This window comes from Hippopotamus amphibius, chromosome 5 (genome assembly GCF_030028045.1).
Source record: "Hippopotamus amphibius kiboko isolate mHipAmp2 chromosome 5, mHipAmp2.hap2, whole genome shotgun sequence".
NCBI classification, from domain to species: Eukaryota; Metazoa; Chordata; class Mammalia; order Artiodactyla; family Hippopotamidae; genus Hippopotamus; species Hippopotamus amphibius.
This window is the reverse complement of record NC_080190.1, coordinates 158,559,255-158,578,460: the sequence shown is the minus strand read 5'-3', so window position 1 is coordinate 158,578,460 and position 19,206 is coordinate 158,559,255. Positions and strand designations below refer to the sequence as shown.

At 47.8% G+C, this 19,206-nt stretch overlaps 1 protein-coding gene and 1 long non-coding RNA gene across 3 annotated transcripts; one reads left to right on the top strand and one right to left on the bottom strand.

Moving 5' to 3' along the window:
* The first annotated feature begins 5,623 nt into the window (after positions 1-5,623).
* Positions 5,624-15,780, top strand: KLHL38 (kelch like family member 38). 2 transcript variants are annotated; one of them, XM_057734181.1, is made up of 4 exons: positions 5,624-5,820; positions 6,279-7,870; positions 13,430-13,535; positions 14,627-15,780. In XM_057734181.1, the coding sequence occupies exons 2-4, from the start codon at positions 6,518-6,520 to the stop codon at positions 14,914-14,916; spliced, it is 1,749 nt and encodes a 582-aa protein (XP_057590164.1). In that variant the 5' UTR covers positions 5,624-5,820; positions 6,279-6,517; the 3' UTR covers positions 14,917-15,780. The 2 variants fall into 2 exon arrangements, with proteins under 2 accessions (XP_057590164.1, XP_057590165.1); XM_057734182.1 differs by lacking the exon at positions 5,624-5,820 and having other exon boundaries at positions 6,186-7,870.
* Positions 13,364-18,998, bottom strand: LOC130853045 (uncharacterized). The gene is made up of 4 exons (XR_009053650.1): positions 18,735-18,998; positions 18,442-18,512; positions 17,315-17,454; positions 13,364-13,670 (listed from the first exon to the last, which is right to left on the bottom strand). It is a non-coding gene; the product is annotated as an uncharacterized LOC130853045 (long non-coding RNA).
* Positions 18,999-19,206: the final 208 nt, after the last annotated feature.

Genomic DNA, 19,206 nt, shown 5'->3' with positions numbered 1-19,206 from the left:
TGGGGAGAGTCCCTGACAGGGACCCTTTGCATCCTGAAGGTGGAATAGAATTGATAAAAAATAAAGTTTTGAAAGCCGTGAGGAAGACAGGAAGAGCCTGTTGGGGCATTTTTTGGACAGCTGGGGGGTTATAGGTTTTTTTGCATTGCAGATAGAAGAAAATCACACCTCAACCTAGCAGGGCCAAACTTTGTGGATGTCGCTAGACCCTGGGAATGGAGCTAGGAAGATGGATGGATGGGTAAATGGATGATGGATGGATAGATGGATGATGGATGGATGAATGGATGGATGATGGATGGATAATGGATAAATGATGGAGGGATAGATGGATGGACCTTTAGTTTATTAGCCCCTTACCTGGCTCAATTCACATTTCCCCTAGGGAATCTAATTAATCCTACCTCTAAGGATTAGAGTTCACCCTCCCAACAGACCTTCCTCTGTAGGTCACCCACCTTCTATTCCACAGCTGCAAATTGCCAAACTATGCCTCAGTGGCCTGGACCGAGTGATGTTCCTGCCTAAATTCCTACCTCCCCATCAGGGAGTGCCTGCCCTGGGGACCAGAGACGCCAAGGCAGTGTATTATTCTTTATGATTCACAGTGCTAAAACAGGAGAGTAAGAATGTATCCTTGATCATATTATTTCTTAATTCCTGATTTGATTTAGAGCCCAGAAAGCTGATTTGTGGCACAAATGATGTATGAGGTCAGACTTTAGTTTGTGGGGAGAAGTGGGGCCAGACAGCCGGGTTATATACCAACAATCCCCTAACAGTCTTGACGTCATCTCTGTCGGCCTTTTTTCCCCCTTGCCCTCCCCGGGGGAAAGAAAATATGAAGATATTTTCTGGTGGTGGGACAGGATGGAGGAAGAGTTGGGAATGCAGTCATTTGCACTACTGGCCTAATAAAAGGAGCTAGGCTTTGTAGCTCTCAGAGGACAGTTGTCATGACAACCCCGGAATTGAGGAGCAGGATGCCTTTTGGTCACTGTCTGGAGCACAAAGTCCTTGTTCAGCTTTCCACGAGCTGGTTACAAAAGCATACCCAGCCAGATAGGTACAGATGCTGATAGACTGGCACTCAGACGCAGAAAAGTTTTAAAAATCACACAGCAAGAGGCATGTTCCTTCCTATAGTTTTGACGATTCAAATCACTGAAAGCTTACTTGTCTGATCCTCGTTTTTCTCCTGCACCTGCAGATCGTGGGAACTGGAGATACTCTGATGCCAGCAGAGAACAGTCTTCCAGGTTTCAAGGAGCTGTGCCAAGGCCTTTAAGTGTACATATGTCCCTTCTTGAAACACAGGTCCTAGGAACCACCCCCAGCCATGGCTCACTGGTTAATGTGAAAATAACACCTTGCCTCGAAGGGTGTTAGGAGGACTGGACATGTGTGGTAGAGCGCATTTTGTGGCTTCCTTGCCCGTAGCTGTCAGACCTGAGGCTGATCTGAGCCAGCAGCACTGCCCTTCCATGGGAATCCAGGCCCAGCTCACCCAGGAAAGAAACAGAAGCCTCCTGAGTCCAAGCGCCCTGTAATATCAATGCAAAACTCTACAGGGAAACCGAAGGCTTTCTGAATTTACTTAAAAGGACAAAATAATAAAGAGTACCAGCTGGCAGCCTGACTGGTGTTGAGGCCAGAGCCTCTGGCTTCAGGCCAGAGATGTGCAGAAGCTCTGACGAGGCCCCTTTGCTGAGGCTCAGCCCTTAGCAGCCCCTTCGTGGGCCTTTTCAGGGCACAAACTACAGGGTGAGCTGAGAGAGGCAGGGCTCAGAAGTCACCTGCCTATACTTTGTGGCCAGGTGAGAACGTACAGAGAGGTTAGGTGACTGGTCTAAAGACACACAGCCTGTCCATGACAGAGCCTGGACTGGAATCCAGGGCTCCTGAAAGCTGAATAGGCGATGAGGAACATAGCAGTTGCTCAGGGCAAAAGAAACAGCTAGAGCGAGCAGGAGACTAAATTAGATGCTAAAAATTGAAATCTCATGAGATTATTTTCAGAGTAATAGTATAATACTAACCACAACTTACTGTGAACCTACACTGTGCCAGGCATTTTACTAGATGCTTCTTACACATAATTTCTCTCTGACAAGAGAGAAATTATCCCCATTTAATAGATGGAGAAACTGAGGCTGTTAAGTGGTTACCAAAGGGGGAGGGGGGAGGGGCAAATTAGTGATATGGGATTAAGAGATACAAACTGCTACATATAAAATAGATAAGCAATGAGGATGTATTGTATGGCACAGGGAATTACAGCCATTATCTTGTAATAACTTTAAATGGAGTATAACCTGTAAAAACCCTGAATCACTATGCAGTAAACTAGCATGATATTGTAAAGCAATTATACTTCAATTTAAAAAAAAATAAGCTACCTGCCAAGGCCACACAGATGCTGAGAGGAAACGGCAAGGTTCTCCTGAGTCTTCATGCCCTTGAATCCTGACTCTTGACTCCTTATGACACTGACTTTCATCACAAGGAGGGACAAAGAGCCGAATGCCCTCATTTATCTTAAGTTCCCATGTGTTCAGACCCTAAACTAAGACATCTCCCAGAGAAGGTCAGGACATACGTTTAAGACAGAGAGCATAAAACTTTGGGAGACGAGAAGATTCATTCGTGAATTGAAAGGAGCTGGCTGGGGTTACACGGGGTGATAGACATGCTTTCTGGGCTGGGCTTAGTGTTATATGTGTGTGTTTGCTAGGAGGTAAACACTAAGATTATTTGTGTCTTTTCCTGACGTTTAATGTAGAGCCAGAATCCTCCTCGTAGGCCAGGCCAACGGAATGGGGCCTGTTTTTCCTAAACTTTAGAATCCAAAGGATTTATTAAAGTTGGTCAGACATTGACACTGCACACCAGGGCTTGTCTGAACACTTGACAGGGCTGGACTCCAGAAGGTCTAATTAGTTAGAAGACATAGGGGAAGCTTCCAGATTCCTGCCAATGGGTGGCACCATGTTAGCTGCCCTCACAACAAACCCTTGGCTTTGCCCGCCGGCTGCAAGAGAAATGACCCACGCATTTCAGAACAATAGGGAAGTTATTTTTCCCTTGTGCTGACGCTGAGGCCAAGGACTAAAGCACTGGCTTTGGAGTTAAGAAAACCTCAGTTCACTTCCCAACCTTGACCTTAACCCTTGCTCTGTGGTATAAAACGATCATTTTACTTTTCACTTCATCATGTTATTGGATTTGATTAAAATGAAGGACACCCAGGGCTGCCCCAGAGCCCCATGTGCATTGCAGTCTGATGGGCGTGCACCGAGCTGCACACGGCAGCCCTGCCCACCCTGTACGGCAGGTGGGGGCGTGAAGGCCGCCTGGCAGCATTCTGTCTCCTTCCCGCGTCTCCATTCTGTTACGCTCGATTCAGGAACCACATATAATTCTCCCACTATGATGGCAGGCACTGTGCTAGGCGCTGGGGATAGAGAGACAATTAAGACAAGGTTCTTACTGTCCGGACACTTCCATTCTAACGAGAGGGACACAGACAGGCCAACGTAATTGCAATGAGGGTATGAGGAATGTATTATTGGAAGTGCATAGAGGGCATGGAAACAGTACAGGGGAGAACTGAGTCCTGAGAGGGTCAGGGAAGACTTTCAGAGCTACTGATATACAAACAATGTTTTGAAGGGTGAATAGGAGTTCAGAAGTGAGCATGGAAAGGACGGCCAAGGGAAGAACACGTGCAAAGGCCCAGAGACACAAATAGAGGGACCTCAGGCCCTTTAAGGAACTTGGCTACTCACCCGTATATCCCCAGCACGTCTCAGAAGGGCAAGAACAGTCACCAGCTCTGAGAGCTGTACAAACAACTGCTCTCTCCAGCTCCTTGCTAGTACCTCCAAGAGTCTCTGACTCGCTTGGCTCAGATCTTCTGCTCCTAATTCTGGCCTCCAGGCGCCTGGCCCCAGTGGCATGAGATGGATGTGCTTCCCTGACCTTGATTTTCTAAACTCTTCTGGGCATGATCTACTCTGTGATCTGCAACTGTGAGAGACGCTCCCCCTCCCAATGTGCCCTGCAGTGCGCTACAGGCCAGCCCAGCTCAGCCTCCCCAACGGGGACAAGACACATACGAGAATCTGCAAGTTGTCTGAAGGAGCTAGAGTAACAAATATAAGTGGGACAGGGAAGTGGCAGGAGACCAATCTGTTTCCCACTAAAGAGTCTGGACTTTCTCCCACAGACGGGGGAGCCACTGAAGGGCATGGGGGTGTAGGGGGTTGGGGTGGAGACTGGCAGATCTGATTTGCCTTCTCCGGGGTGACTCTAGTGGTGATGGGTGGATGTACTAGAGGGAGAGAGACAAGAGCAAGGGGAAAATCATGGGAGACTGTTGCAATAGTCCAAGCAAGACTTGAGAAGGAGAGAAAGCTGGGCTTCCCTGCCATTCACTGCTGGTACCCTCAATCAGGACCTCCCTGGAGGCAGAGGCAGGACAGACCGGGGATCCCTTTAACTCATCCTTGTGGGTCTATAGCCCTCCTGGTTCTAATTCTTACATTTGGAGGCTGCATCCTACTCCGTCACCATCATCTTTCTTCTTCTCCTCCCCCTCCTCCCCTCTCCCCCTTGACCTCCTCCTTCTCCCCCTCCTCCTCCTCCTCTCCTGCCCTCCCCCTCCTTCTCCTCCTCATCCACTCTCCCCCCTGCCCTCCTCCTCCTGCCCTCTCCCCTGCCCTCCTCCTCCTCTTCCTCCCCCTCATCCTCTTCCCCCTCCTCCCTGCCCTCCTCCTCCTCCTCCCTCTCTTCCTCCTCTCCCCTCTCCTCCTCCTCCCCCACCCCCCCCTCCTCCTTCTTCTTCCATTCTCCCTCGCCTCTCCCCCCCTCCCCCCTCCTGGAGCAGTATACCTTGCTTCCTTTCTCTAGCTCAAGCCTCCCTGATGGGAGAAACTGGAAAAATAAAGCAGAAAAGCAAGCCTGAACTATTTAAAAAAAAAAACCTAACTGAAGAGCAGTCAGCAGGGGTCTGTGCAGGACAGGTATGACCCACAAGAGGCCTGCCCTTGCCGCTTTAAAACAGAAGCCCCTGGGATAAGGGGGACCAATAAAGTTTAGGTCTTTCCCAAGTCTGGAGACTCTAGGATGCTCCACAGATATTTAAAACAACTTTCATCACAGATAACACCATCTGGGGGCCTGGAGGAGGAACTCGCTGCCCTCTCAACGGTCCTGCCAGCAGACGGTAGGAAATAGAGACCTGCTGAACAGCACCCTTGGGCCCATGTTCTGGCTTCCCTGTGACCATCTGCCACCTTCATCTTGCCCAGAACTATCTTCAGTGACGTTCCCCAGGTCACAGCAACCTGTTTACAGACATCTAGAATTCCCAGGCGCTTTTAGGACAAGCGACTCAGGATGTGTCCAAGTGGGCAGCAAAGTCTTCTCTAAGAGAAGCTGTTCCTCCTGATCTATTTCTGCCGATGTAAATACTTGCCAAGGAAACAAGGCGTGTGGGCATGCGCCGGCCCACAGGCCCTTGGGTTGCTGCAGAAGGCAACTGGAAAGTCACATGTCATAACAGTGGAAAGTACATATGCAACTATTCTTAGCCCTGGAATGTATACACTGTCTCCCTGCCCAGCAGTTCCTTCACAAAGCTCTAGAAAACTGTGAAAGTGCCTTCAGCATAAACAAATTCAGAATTCTCCCAGGACAAATTATTTGCCAACTGAAGGAAAGGCCTGGGTTTATGGTTTCACTTGGAGCCAGAGATGGAAACTCTCCGGAGGGACCAGCCGCGGCAGGTATCGGTGGATGTCACCGCAGCAAAATAAGGTAAATAGTCCTAATGTTTCATTCTTCTGCAGATAGATGGCCAGATGTCATCCAATAAACCCAGCCCAGAGTACTGTTTGGTCTGTGCTTTCTATTTATCTCATTTTAAAAACAAAACCCACAGGAGTCCGTGAAGTCATGTTTAAAAAAAAAATCGCCAAGGTCCACTTTCATCCCTCATTTCTGTCTCGTTACCAGAGGCCACGCCCCCAGAATGACATCCGTGGGGAATGACTAACACCCAGAAAGATGTTTAGATGTTTAGATGTTGCTAAATAACAAATATGCTGAGAATCTGGAGGAAGGTTCAGGGACTGCTGCTGGTCAAATACACGGACTGTCATCTTGCTTCTGGCTAACATTTCAGTCCCTGTGCCCATCTGCCACCTTCAACTTGCCCAACTTATCCAACCACCTTCTCTTTTTCGGTTTTTCTTTTGTTGTTTTGTTTTTCTCAGATCATCTGCAGATGCTATTTGCCTGTTACCTTTGAGAGTAATCGTAACCAAAAAGAGAGGTGTCAGCTGTGAGGCCCACGCCGCAGGTGGTCTCCCTTTCCAATCTTCACTGAGCCACATTCCTGGCAATACGCACCAGCATCTTGGTGAATGGACATAGCTGCTCCCAAGTCTTGGAGGCCCCACAGCTAAACCCTCCAGCACGTGCCCCCCTTGGGACTTCTCTTCATCTTCACAGGATGGGCGAGGAGTCACCAGATGGGTTGCTCTTCAAAGACCATGACTTCTCCTCTGACTTGTTGAGGCAGCTCGATAACTTAAGGCAAAACAGGATCCTGACTGATGTGAGCCTCTGTGCCGGGGCCTGCGAGGTCCCCTGCCACCGAAGCGTGCTGGCCTCCAGCAGCCCCTACTTCAGGGCCATGTTCTGCAGCAACTTCCGGGAGAGCAGTGAGGCCAAAGTCCAGCTGAAAGGGCTCGACTCCCCGACTCTGGAGCGGATCATCCTGTATGTGTACACAGGCGAGGCGCACATCACAGGGGAAACCGTCCTGCCCTTGATGGAGGCAGCCTCCATGCTGCAGTACCCCAAGCTGCTCGAGGCCTGCTCCTCCTTCCTCCAGGGCCAGCTGACCCCCAGCAACTGCCTGGGCATGATCAGACTCTCTGAAATCTTCAGCTGTGAGACCCTCCGGAAGAGAGCCAGGGAGGTGGCCCTGACGTACTTCCCAGAGGTGGCCGCAACGGCGGATTTGAAGGAGCTCTGTGCCTTGGAACTGAGAGACTACCTGGGAGACGATGGGCTCTGCGGGGAGGAGGAGAAGGTGTTCGAGGCCCTCATGGTTTGGATCAAGCATGACCTCCAGACCCGGAAGCAATACCTGCAGGAACTGTTCAAGCAGGTCAGGCTGCAGTACGTCCACCCGGCCTTCTTCCACCACTTCATCGCCAACGACGCCCTCCTTCAGTCCTCGCCCCCCTGCAAGACCATCTTGGAGACAGCCAAGAGGCAGATGTTTTCTTTGTACAGCACCACCAGTGCCCCGGACCTCCAACCTCTGTGGCACATCCCCCCAAGAAACTCTTACCAAGACTTCCTCGTCCTCTTGGGTGGAAGGAAGGACAACCAGCAGACCACCAGGGACGTCCTGCTGTACGACGGACAGACCGGCCAATGGCAGAGCCTCGCCAAGCTCCCGGCCCGGCTGTATAAGGCCTCAGCCGTGACCTTGCACCGCAGCATCTACCTGCTGGGAGGCATGGCTGTGGGCGCGGGGAAGAGCGTGCCCAGTCCCAAGGTCTACGTCCTCTCCCTGAAACTCAATCAGTGGAGGCTGGGGCAGCCCATGCTGGCCGCCCGCTACTCCCACAGAAGCACTGCCCACAGGAACTTCATCTTCTCTGTTGGGGGGATTGGAGAAGGGCACGAGGTCATGGGCTCCATGGAGAGATATGACAGCATCTGCAACGTCTGGGAGAGGATGGCCAGCATGCCAGTGGGGGTCCTCCACCCTGCAGTTGCTGTGAAAGACCAAAGACTCTACCTTTTTGGGGGAGAGGACATCATGCAGAACCCTGTGCGCCTTATCCAGGTAAATGGTCCTTCCCACCGTGCTTATATACACACACACACAAGTACATACACACACAAACATATACACACACAAATACATGCATATACACACACCTATACACATACACGCATGTACACATGCACACACAACACATAGCCATGCACGTGTATACACACGTACACACATGCATATACATACATGAGGGTGAGGCAAAATTATCCTCACTCTGGCTGTAGTTTGCACGTAACCAGAGTGCGGATAATTTTTGACTCACCCTCGTACATGCATATAGTGAGTACATACATGCTTGTCTGTTGCAGGGGAAGGAGAAAGGAGGGAGAGAGGAAGGAAGGAAGCTTAGTCTCAGCCAGATTTTATCCATTTACGAATTCTTTTTGTGTAAGATTAATACATACAAAGGTACATCAGATGCATCTAAAGATTCTAGCTAGAACACATCAAATGCCAGACAATGAAGTCCTATAGGAATATTGCAGATGCTTCTAACCCAAATCAGTAAGGCATTAAAAGAAGACTCCCAAGCACTGGTGCATAATCTATTATCAAATCCCCTGGAACCTGACCTCAGATCTGCTGAATCAAAATCTCTATGTATGGGGTCTTGGGGCAGTGGTTGAGAATCCGCCTGCCAATGCAGGGGACACGGGTTCGATCCCTGCTCCAGGAAGATCCCACATGCCATGGAGCAACTAAGCCCATGCGCCACAACTATTGAGTCTGCGCTTTAGAGCCCATGAGCCACAACTATTGAGCCCATGTGCTGCAACTACTGAAGCCCACGCGCCTAGAGCCTGTGCTCTGCAGCAAGAGAAGCCACAGCAATGAGGAGCCTGCGCCCCACAACAAAGAGTAGCCCCCACTCACAGCAACTAAAAAGAAAGCCCACACACAGCAAAAAAGACCCAACACAGCCAATAAAATAAACATATTAAATAAATAAATAAATTTATAATAAAAAAGAATTTAAAATCTCTATGTATGGGGTCTTGACATTTGCTGTTTACAAAAGTCTACAGGAGTTCTAAGGTACAGCCAGGTTGTGGAACTCCTGCCTTAAATGATAGGTAGATGCTAATTTCACTAACAAGCTCTCTGAGAAGTGTGATTAATAAAGATTAAAATGTCAGAATATTGGGTGTTTCCCAACTTTACACAAGTTCTAGTCTCTGCAGTTCCCCTAATGATGTGAAAACTTCAATAAGGAGCCTCTCTTTAAAGATAACCAAGGAGGCCCCTGAGGTCTGCTCTATTCCTTTAGAGGAGTTACACCGGGTGCCAACCATGGTGAAGTCCCTGGGGACACAGGCATGAGCAGTAAATCCCACTTACCCTCCAGGAGCTTACAACACAACTGCAATTCAGATGCTGAATAGAGGGGTACTCTAAGAGCATGGGGGTGTCCTAAAGCAATCTTGAGGGGATCAGGGAGGATGTGAGGGTTCACGGAACTTTGGAGGGAACTCTGTGAGGTTGGTTTAAGCTGACTTGAGCGGAGAGGCAGGAGAAGAGAGAAGGCAGGTGAGGATGAGGGGCAAAAGAGGAGGAGGACGCATAGGGTGGACAGAGGGCTCTGACATGGACAGAGGTGGGCGGGCAGCTTCTCTGAGCAGACGAGCCTGCCATCTGGAGCAGGAGTCAGACTCCTCTACTGAGGGAGGGGTGGTGTTCCTGGGGAAGGCACACAGGTCCTGAACCAGACAGGGGCACAGCCCATCCCCTGGAGGAACTGAAAATGTGACCAGGTAGTTGCAACAAGTCTGTGCACCAAGGCGGAGCTGGGGGTGGTCAGTCCCCCCACAGTCTCCGTCAGTCCCCTTCCCAAGTCACACTGAGCAACTCCCTCCACCCAGACTGCTGCCCTGAGCCCCTCCTACAGAAATTCCAGGGCATTCTTGGGGGATGCGTGCTTGTGGAGAGGAGGCTGACCCGGCAGGGCTTTCCAGGCCTTGCCAAGGAATTGGGTTCAAGCCTGAGAGTAGCAGGGTAGGCAAAGTAGTCAAATTTTCATTTTCAGAATTTCCTTCTGGACGCTTTGTGGAGAAGGGATTGGAGGAGGCCTGAGTGGACAAAGGAAGGAGAGTTGGGAGATTCTTCCAGAGGTCCAGGCAAGGATGATGGCGGCTCGGGCTAAGTTGGAGATTGAGAAAAATGACAATTTCTATTCAAGTCTTTTCTTGTTTTTCTCTTTCCTTCACTTCTCCAGCCCATACTGTCAACTCTTCCCTGACGATCTAGGCAGATTCTAAGTCTCTTCCAAATCCCACTCATTTATTTGAGCCAAGAGAGACGTGTTCTGTTCACCTCCAAGCTCTGGCCACACAACACAGGTATCATAAAGTGCTTCGGTATAAAGCTAGAGCTCCTCCTACATTTTTTAAAAGCTATTTTTCAAAATAAAGTCAACAAATATGCTGATGATTTCACGTTACAAAATAATTATCTCTTCCTAAGAATAAATACAAAGCTCAAAAAAGCTTTAAAGCTGCCTCCTCAAGAAATGCATAGGACAATCCAAAAAGAATCTTAAAAAAGCCAAAAAACCAAAATACTAAACATGTGAGTGATTCTTTTACACTGCAGTCATGAGAAGGGGAAAATGGGAAAAATTAATTTGGAAGCTCTTCTTATCTACTTAGCATTAGTTTTGTAATGGAAATTGTGCTCATTCAGATATAGTTCAGGGTGATTGCTTGGGGTTAGTTATGGGGTAGTTTGGATTTTCAAGTATAGGTTCAAAGATTTCTTCATTGGACAGCTTATCTTCATGCCAGCATTCTTTTAAAAGACTAGGCTGTCATGTGTGTACGTGTACACTGCCATGTGTGTACGTGTACCCGTCTACCTGACCTTCTTTCTACTTCTATGCCTGGATGGCATTAAGCAAATCCTTTACCATAACAAAGTATCACTTCCTGCAGGGGTCAAAGACCATCCTTTGTCATCCTTCCCTCAACCACTCTGGGGGGTATCGTGAGGATTGTGAGCAAATGTTTAATCTGTTTTTGAAACCATCCCCAAAGCTGATAGAGAACAGAAAGCCAGGAGGCAATTACTCACTCAAGTAAAATGCAACCAGTGTTTGCTTCTCCTCCAAGGATCCCATTTTCCAAAGACGTGACCTACGTATTTGCAGATGAAACCACGAGGCTTGACGGCTGTTGTGGTTGCCCCTGTCTCTAGCCGTGGCCTCCTCTGTGCTTCACCAGCTTTGAGGAGAGAGACCTCAAGATGGCTTCGGTCTCAAGAGCCTCCATCAAGAAAGCCACACCCGAGAAAAAGGAGCCTGCCTACACTGTTGGGAATGTAAATTGGTGCAGCTGCTATGGAGAACAATATGGAGATTCCTCAAAAAATTAAAAATAGAGTTACCATATGATCCTGCAATCCTACTCCTGGGTATATATAAGGAAAAGACAAACACTCTAATTGGAAAAGATACATGGCCCCAATGTTCATAGAGGCGCTATTTACAATAGGCAAGATATGTAAGCAACCTTAATGTGCATCAGCAGATGAATGGATAAAAAATATGTGGTACATACATACAAATGGAATACTACGCAGCCATAAAAAGGAATGAGATAATGCCATTTGCAGCATGGATTGACCTAGAGATTACCATACTAAGTGAAGTAAGCCAGACAGAGAAAGACAAATATGATATCACTTATGTGTGGAAACTAAAAAAAAAATGCAAGTGAACTTATTTACAAAAAGGAAATAGACCTGCAGACATAGAAAACAAATGTATGGTTACCAAAGGGGAAAGGGATGGAGGAGAGATAAATTAGGAGGGATAAAATTGGGATTAACATATACACACTACTATATAAAAAAATAGATAACGGACAAGAACCTATGTATAGCACAGGGAGCTATACTCAGTATTTTTTTTTAATCTTAGGATTTTTTTAAAATAAATTTATTTATTTATTGGCTGCGCTGGATCTTTGATGCTACACACGGGCTTTCTCTAGTTGCAGTGAGTGGGGGCTACGCTTCATTGTGGTTCATGGGCTCCTCATTGCGGTGGCTTCTCTTGTTGTGGAGCACAGGCTCTAGGCTCGCAGGCTTCAGTAGTTGCGGCACATGGGCTCAATAGTTGTGGCTCACGGGCTTAGTTGCTCCGCAGCATGTGGGATCTTCCTGGAGTAGGGATTGAACCTGTGTCCCCTGCATTGGCAGGCAGATTCTTAACCACTGCACCACCTACGACGTCCCTATCCTCAATACTTTGTAATAATCTATAAGGGAAAAGAATCTGAATTCAGTTATATATATGTATATAATTGAATCACTGTGCTATACACCTGAAACTATTGCAACATTGTAAATCAGCTATACTTCAATTTAAAAAATCTATCTAAAACAAAAAAAGAAAGAAAAGCCACACCTCCATGGCCCCAAACATGAGGATGGTAGATAAAAGCATGGATTCTGGGCTCAATCAGACCAGCTATTCTACTCACTCTAGATGTGTGACATTGGGCATGTCACTTAACCTCTCTCAGACTCAATGGTCTAATCTGAAAATTGGAAGGAAGTAATGGTATCTACGTCATAAGATGGTTGTGAAGATCAAATTTGGTAAAATGATAAAATATAAGGTCTTTAATACGGTGGCAATTATGTTTCATACAGAAAGAATTTCTAGTGAAGAATATTGAAATGTTTTTGTTCTTTCTTTTCTTATATGAAGTCCATCCTGTATCTTTTGTGCTAAATTCTGCCGGTAATGAACTAATTGGCATTTGACATTTAAACTTTAAACTGAGAGACTTAACAGGAGCCCGTGTTGTGGGAATCAAGATTTGCTACTCTATTTAAGACCAAAGCCAAGGAATCCTGCCCCCACCTCTTTGCTCTTTCTTCCTTTTCTCATGCTTACTTTTTTCTATGATTCTAATGACTTTTCAGGCATGACCTGTTCAAAAGACTTCCTCATTTAGCCCCAAATTTATTCTTGGCCCTAAGACCCTCTCAGATACACCAGAACATTTAGAAATGTAAACATGAGCCAGAAATAAAAATGATTGAAAAATCATTGGTTTTACGCATGTCCAAGTTGCTTCATTTCTCATTGAAAGGAAAGAATGGTTCCAAGCAAGGTAAGCAAACACATACTAGAAACGCATGACTCTTGGTCCATTCCACAGAGACACAGCCACTGAGCTCATGGGGCCACGTTAAGACCAATTTCTGGTAACATTCTTCTTTCTGTCGTTTAATTATATTTTGTTTACTGATAGTAATATACCTACATTTTAAGAACTGGAAAAAAGTGAAAAGAAAAAGAAATCACTACTCTTTCACCCTCTATCTTTTAAAAACATCTCACTTTAAGTTTTGTTACCTTATATATAGAAAATGTTAAGGAAAATATTAATTTTGAGCTTTTTTAATACTGAGCTTTTGAAGTTTTGAATTATGTGTATTACTTAAATAGAATACTTTCTGGAATTAATGATATTTAATTTAAATAAATATGTTCTTAGTTAAACAAAAACACCTATTATCACTTTAAAATGCAGTGCCGTGATTATATTTTTCCCTCAGGTTTATCACATTTCCAGAAACATGTGGTTCAAAATGGAGACGAGAATGATCAAGAACGTATGTGCCCCTGCCGTGGTGCTTGGCGAGCGGATTGTCATCGTGGGAGGTGAGTCTGAACAGGGGATCTTGAGGCTGGATACGAACTTGGCATCTCCCAAGGGAAAAGGGTCACTGATAGACAGATGTTGTTCTACGAGACAGTCTTCTTAAAAGCACGTAACTGAACCACTTTGCTCTATACCTGAAATTAACACAACATTGTGAATCAACCATTCCCCAATATAAAATAAAAAATAAATGAAAAAAAAATAAAAGTACACCATCCAACTAGGAGAGTGTGGACGACTTGACAAAGCTCTTTTCTCATCCATAAGTTTCTCCCTGTCAAACAAAGAATGAAATAATACCTATTACACAGAGTTGTTATCATAAAATGTGCTTATCAATCTAAACCACTTAGCACTTATCCCAGACCCGGGGCAAATACTCAAAAAAACATTTGCTGTTGTAAATAAGATTAGCTGCTAAAGGCAAAAAGATGATGACTTGCTGAAGGTTCAAATGATGGTTAGCATGTTTTAGCAATAAAGTATTTTTAAATAAAAAAAAAGATTAGCTGCTAAGGGATTCTTTCTATGTAATTGTAGTATAATATTATGGTTAAGAGGTCTGGTTTGGGGGTCAGATAGACCTGGGTTCAAATCCTGACTCTGCCCCTAACTGACTGTACATTCTAAGGCAAGTTATTAATCTCTTTGTGCCTCTGTTTGCTGATCTGTAAAATGGGGATCTGAAAAGTACCCACGAGAGAGAGCTGTTGTGGGGACCCACTTCTGAGTTCCCAAGGCTCCTTCTTGGGATTGTTAAAGCTCTTGGATGAGCATATGAGAAAGACGAAAAAGCTAACGAGGTTGAGAAGGCCACTGGAATCTCTGCTCTCAATCTAAGAACAAATGACGTAAGTGCTGCCCTTCACTTCGAATTAAGGTGCAGAGACTGAAATCAGACGGATCTGGGTCCAAACCCCAGTGCTGCCACACATGAGACCTTGGACACGTAATGGAAACATTCCACAATTTAGTTCAGAGTCCAGCCTCAGGGTTATGTGATGGTGGAAATCAGACAGTTCCCCGGACCGGTGACCTCCAGTCCCAAATAAGCATCGCTGACCTTGTCAATACGCCATTTGGTTTTCAGGTTACACGAGGAGGATCCTTGCTTATGACCCTCAGTCCAACAAATTTGTCAAATGTGCGGACATGAAGGACCGGATGATGCACCACGGGGCCACAGTGATGGGCAACAAGCTCTACGTGACGGGTGGGCGGCGGTTGACCACGGACTGTAGCATCGAGGACTCAGCCTCCTTCGACTGCTACGACCCCGAGACAGACACCTGGACATCTCAGGGGCAGCTGCCTTATAAGCTCTTTAACCACGCCTGCCTCACTCTCCGGTGCATCCCCCACCCCTCCACCATCCCCTGAGGTTCATGAGGAACTGAGAAGTCATCTGTCCTAATCAAGATGCTCTTGTTGCAAGAGACAGAACCCAAATCCAAAAAGCTTAACCATGGAACGGTGCATGGAGAGTTCATAGGACTGAAAGTACCAGAGCCTGGAGGCCTGGGACCAAGCATATTGTTGGCAGAACTCTGTCTCTTTCTCTATCTCTGTCTCTGTCTCTCTCTATTTTCTCTCTCCCTCTCCCTCTCTCCCTCCCTCCTTCTCTACCTCCTCTCGTCAGGCTTTACTCTAGAAACAAGCTTCTTTATCCACACAGTGTGAGAACAATGGCAATTGATAAGTCCAGACCCACACTCTCTAGCTTGGCATCTTCAGGAAAGAACTTTACCATTATCCACATAATAACTGCCCCCCAGAATGATGCTGATTGGCCCTTTTTGAATTCCAGGCCTCCCTCTTGAGCCAATCACTGTTTCCAGAGACTGTGCTACTACAGGTGGCTTGTCCAGGATCGTGTCTCTACAGACAGAGATGGGGTTAACTGTAATCGTTGATAACCTATCTGAACTGCACATAATGGGATAGAAATGGTTCCCCAAAGCAAGAAATAAATGCTGAGCTGATTAAAAACCACATCTTCCCAGAACATCACAGAAATTCAGAATGAGAGGGCAAAGACACCCAAGAGAGTCCCTGGAAGCACTTGGTCCAGGTGGCAAAGAGCAATTGGCCTTGACTGTGTTTCTCTGCATCCTAGGATGTAGTGCGTTGGAATTCCAGAAGAGTATATGAAACTCAGTATCGAGTGTTTGCAAAATTATCTACACCACCAGAATAAAGTGTGTTTCTGGTGCCAAATGATGTTCTTCTCCAGCCTCTGGGGAGCTATACACCTGCAGAATTAATCAAGATTTTCATTTTGGTAAATGTTATGAGAGTTGCTCTTCTGAGGAAAGCCAACAAATTCCTTCAGAAATTATCGCAATTATGGCCCTTCCAATGCCAGGGCTGACATTCCCTGTGGCCCTCTTTATCTCAGAGTGCCTCCCACACCAGCTCAGTCCCAAACTCAGGAATTAGCTGAAGCTGCTGGCATGTTACAATCACTTGGGAAGATGTTTGAAAATGGGGCCAAGCCCTACTCGGGATGGATGGACAGGGATTCTCAGAGGTGGGGCCAGAGCTCTGTATTTTTGAAAAATGTCCCTGATCATTGTAATGTACATGCAGTCAGGTCAAGAACCACCGCCCTGCTCAGCTGCAGGCACTGAAGACCTTCACATGCTGGTCCCATTCCCATCCTGGCCTGGCCAGCCCCGCCCCAGCCCAGCGGCAGAGGCAAAGTCCTCTCCCCACCAAGGGAAGCACCGGGATGAGTCTTACCACCCTGAGCCTCGCATCACGGTGCCAAGCTGACAGCTTCCTCCCCGTCCAGCTCTCCACACCCATGTTCTGGACCTTTCCTTTCTTCCTAGTTTGTGTTTTTTGTGCTCTTTCTCCTGCTGGGGTCTGAAGCTCCGCCCTGCGCCCCGACCACTTCTGTGGGCCAGACACCCTCCCCAGGTGGTCAGCGCCTGCTGCTCATCCTGGATGCTGTCCCCTGAGCTGTTGGTTGGCCTCACTCCAACCTCTTCTCTTTGAACCTCTTTGTTAAGGCTCTCAGTCTCACCTCTCCCTGAGACCGTACTTGTGAAAGCAGCCAGTGACTCTGACAGTACCTACACGGGCAATCCATTTCTCACTTCTCGTCTGACTTGACCAGTCAGCAGCATATGACATGGCTGACCCCCCCCCCCATCTTGAAATACCCTCCTTTCTCGGCCTCTGGGACACCCACTCGCTCTTGCTTCTATTCCTTCTCCCTGCAGTTCATTCTTGTCTCCTTGTTTCTCTGGAAAATACATGGTGTCGGGTCTTCCCTGGTTAGGGTTAGGGTGGTCCAGTGGTTAAGACTCTGTGCTTCCACTGCAGGGGGCACGGGGTTCGATCCCTGGTCGGGGAGCTAAGATCCCACAAGCTGCTTAAAAAAACAAAAACGAAAACCAAATACCTGGTGGTTTATGAACCACAGTGCTCAGCCCTGAGAACTTTTTTGTATCTACTCTCACTCCCCAGGTGCATGAGCTCACCCAGCGCATGGCTTTCCATATGGCCCCAGTGCTGCTGATTTTCCAGCTTTCTCTAACTCCACACCCCACTGCCTGCCCTACATCTCCACACTGGTGTTAAGCAGACACCTCAAACTAAACACCTTCAAGATCACTCTTTCCTCTCCAACACAGCTCCCCCCATACACTTCTCCATCCTGGGACAGAACAACACCTTCTCCCAGTTTCTCAGGCCCAAAGCCTCGGACACTCCTCTTGGCCCTTTCCCTCACACTCCACTCCGTTTGTTCCAAGAACATGCAGAGACCCACCACGTCTCACCACCCACAGCTCCGCCTCTGGTCCCAGCGGCCATCTTGATTCAGCGGCATTATCACCATTGTTTCTTCACAGGTCTCTCTGCTTCCACCTTTGCCCCTGAACCTCTTCTCAACACAGCAGCCTGTGTGATCTGTCACAGACATAAAAGTAAGTCAGAATAGGTCAGCCCCCCTGTTTCCTCCAAAGCCTTCCCAGCTGTCTCTGGCCACCCACAGGGACCCGCAAGCTCGCTCCCCCACTGGCCTGCCACCTCTCTGCTCTCGGGTCCTGGTCTCACCTCCCACCACGTCCCCCTGCCTCACTCAGCATTAGCCGCCAGCTCACACATGCCCAGCAAGGCTCCACTTTCTGTTTCCACCCTTGCTGCGAGCTCCACCTGAAAACGCTTGCCCCAGTTCATCACCACGTGGTTCACTCCCGTGTCTCTGCTCAGAGATGCCATCCCTGATGGCCCTCATCTGACCCATCAACAGGTCCTGTCTGCGACACCCCTGAAATAGACCACGAACACCTCCAGTCCCTCTGTCTGTTGCTCCTTCTCTGAGTGCAGCCGTCCTCACCTCCTACCAGCCTCCTAGTAGACTTGCTGCTTCCACTCCTGTCTCTCTGATCCTTCCTCAAACAACAGGCATTCTTTTTAAACACAAACCTGATCATGGTACTTTCCTGCTTAAAATGATGCTAAGCCTTCCAGGGACATTTGCACGAAGCCCCCGGTCCTTTATCTAGCCTCTGCGGCCCTCTGTGATCCAGCCCCAGCCAATCTCTCTGGCCTTGGCTTTTGCTACTCCTCTCCTGCCTCCCACCCCTGCAGTCATCTCTGCTTCAGTCATCCTTCATGAGTCCCCCTCCTCTCTCTTGCCACAGGGCCTTTGCACTTGCTCTTGCCCCTGCCTGATACACACTTCTCTCACCTCTTCACCTAATGTAATTTCAATTTTTACCTGACACTCCAGATTTGAAAGTCACTGCTCAAGGAGGACTTCCATGCCCCCTGTCGCCACAGCCTGGGACAGCTTTCCTATTAAATGCCCCCATTGTTCCCTATACAACCCCTTTGAGACCCTCACCCTGTTTGTGATAGACTTGATCATCATCTTCCTCTCTTGAGTCTTACCTCTGTCCCGTTTTCCTCTGCATTCCCAGAGCCGGGGCTGGGCTCAGGGTCAGCCCCACGGATGGTGGATTCTCCACAAACATATGATGAGAGGATGAAAGAATTAGTAAATGAACACAGAGGCTGAATCAACACTGTCTCTGGGGTCTCCATCCCAAACTCAGAGGTAAGCGTGTGTAGGCACTGGTTGAAGCCCCCCAGAACCTCTGCTAAGGGGACACTCGGTCCTTCCCTCTTTCCCTCCCCTTTCCCCTCCTGAACTGAGTTTGACGATTCTGGGTGGCATAGCCTACCTTGGTCAAGCCTTCAGAAGGGTGAAGGGCTTTGTCCAGAGGGCTCTGTTGGCCTGGAATTAGAAGTAGGAGTCTTGCCATCTATAAACTCCTTCTGTGGCCTCCAACTGTCCTTCTGTCAGAGACTTGCTAATGCCTTGACTTTCTTTTCCCTTCGTCTCAGTCCAATATTTAATAAGCTGCCAGAGTTTGTGGCTATCAGAGCTCGTCCAAGTCTCCCTGGGGCACAGAAGAACTATGTAAATTGCCCGCTGGGATTTATAAAGAAAGACGGCACCGGAGCCAAACACGTTTGGACGCACATCTCAGGCCAGCTCCGTGCGTCAAATCAGCTGCGTCTGTGACAGGTGCATTCACACACCTGGGCGTCCCGAGGACCAAACCCCATATCTGAACTGAGTTACAAAATGACCCTCAGGACATGAGGGATCCTGTCCAAACTGCTGAGGCTAATCTCAGTCCAAAACGAAAG

Coding starts and splice junctions, on each gene's coding strand:
- KLHL38 (XM_057734181.1), top strand. CDS start 6,518: ATGGGCGAGGAGTCACCAGATGGGTTGCTCTTCAAAGACCATGACTTC. Junction 7,871..13,429: donor ACCCTGTGCGCCTTATCCAG/GTAAATGGTCCT, acceptor TTTTTCCCTCAG/GTTTATCACATTTCCAGAAA. Junction 13,536..14,626: donor GCGGATTGTCATCGTGGGAG/GTGAGTCTGAAC, acceptor TTTGGTTTTCAG/GTTACACGAGGAGGATCCTT.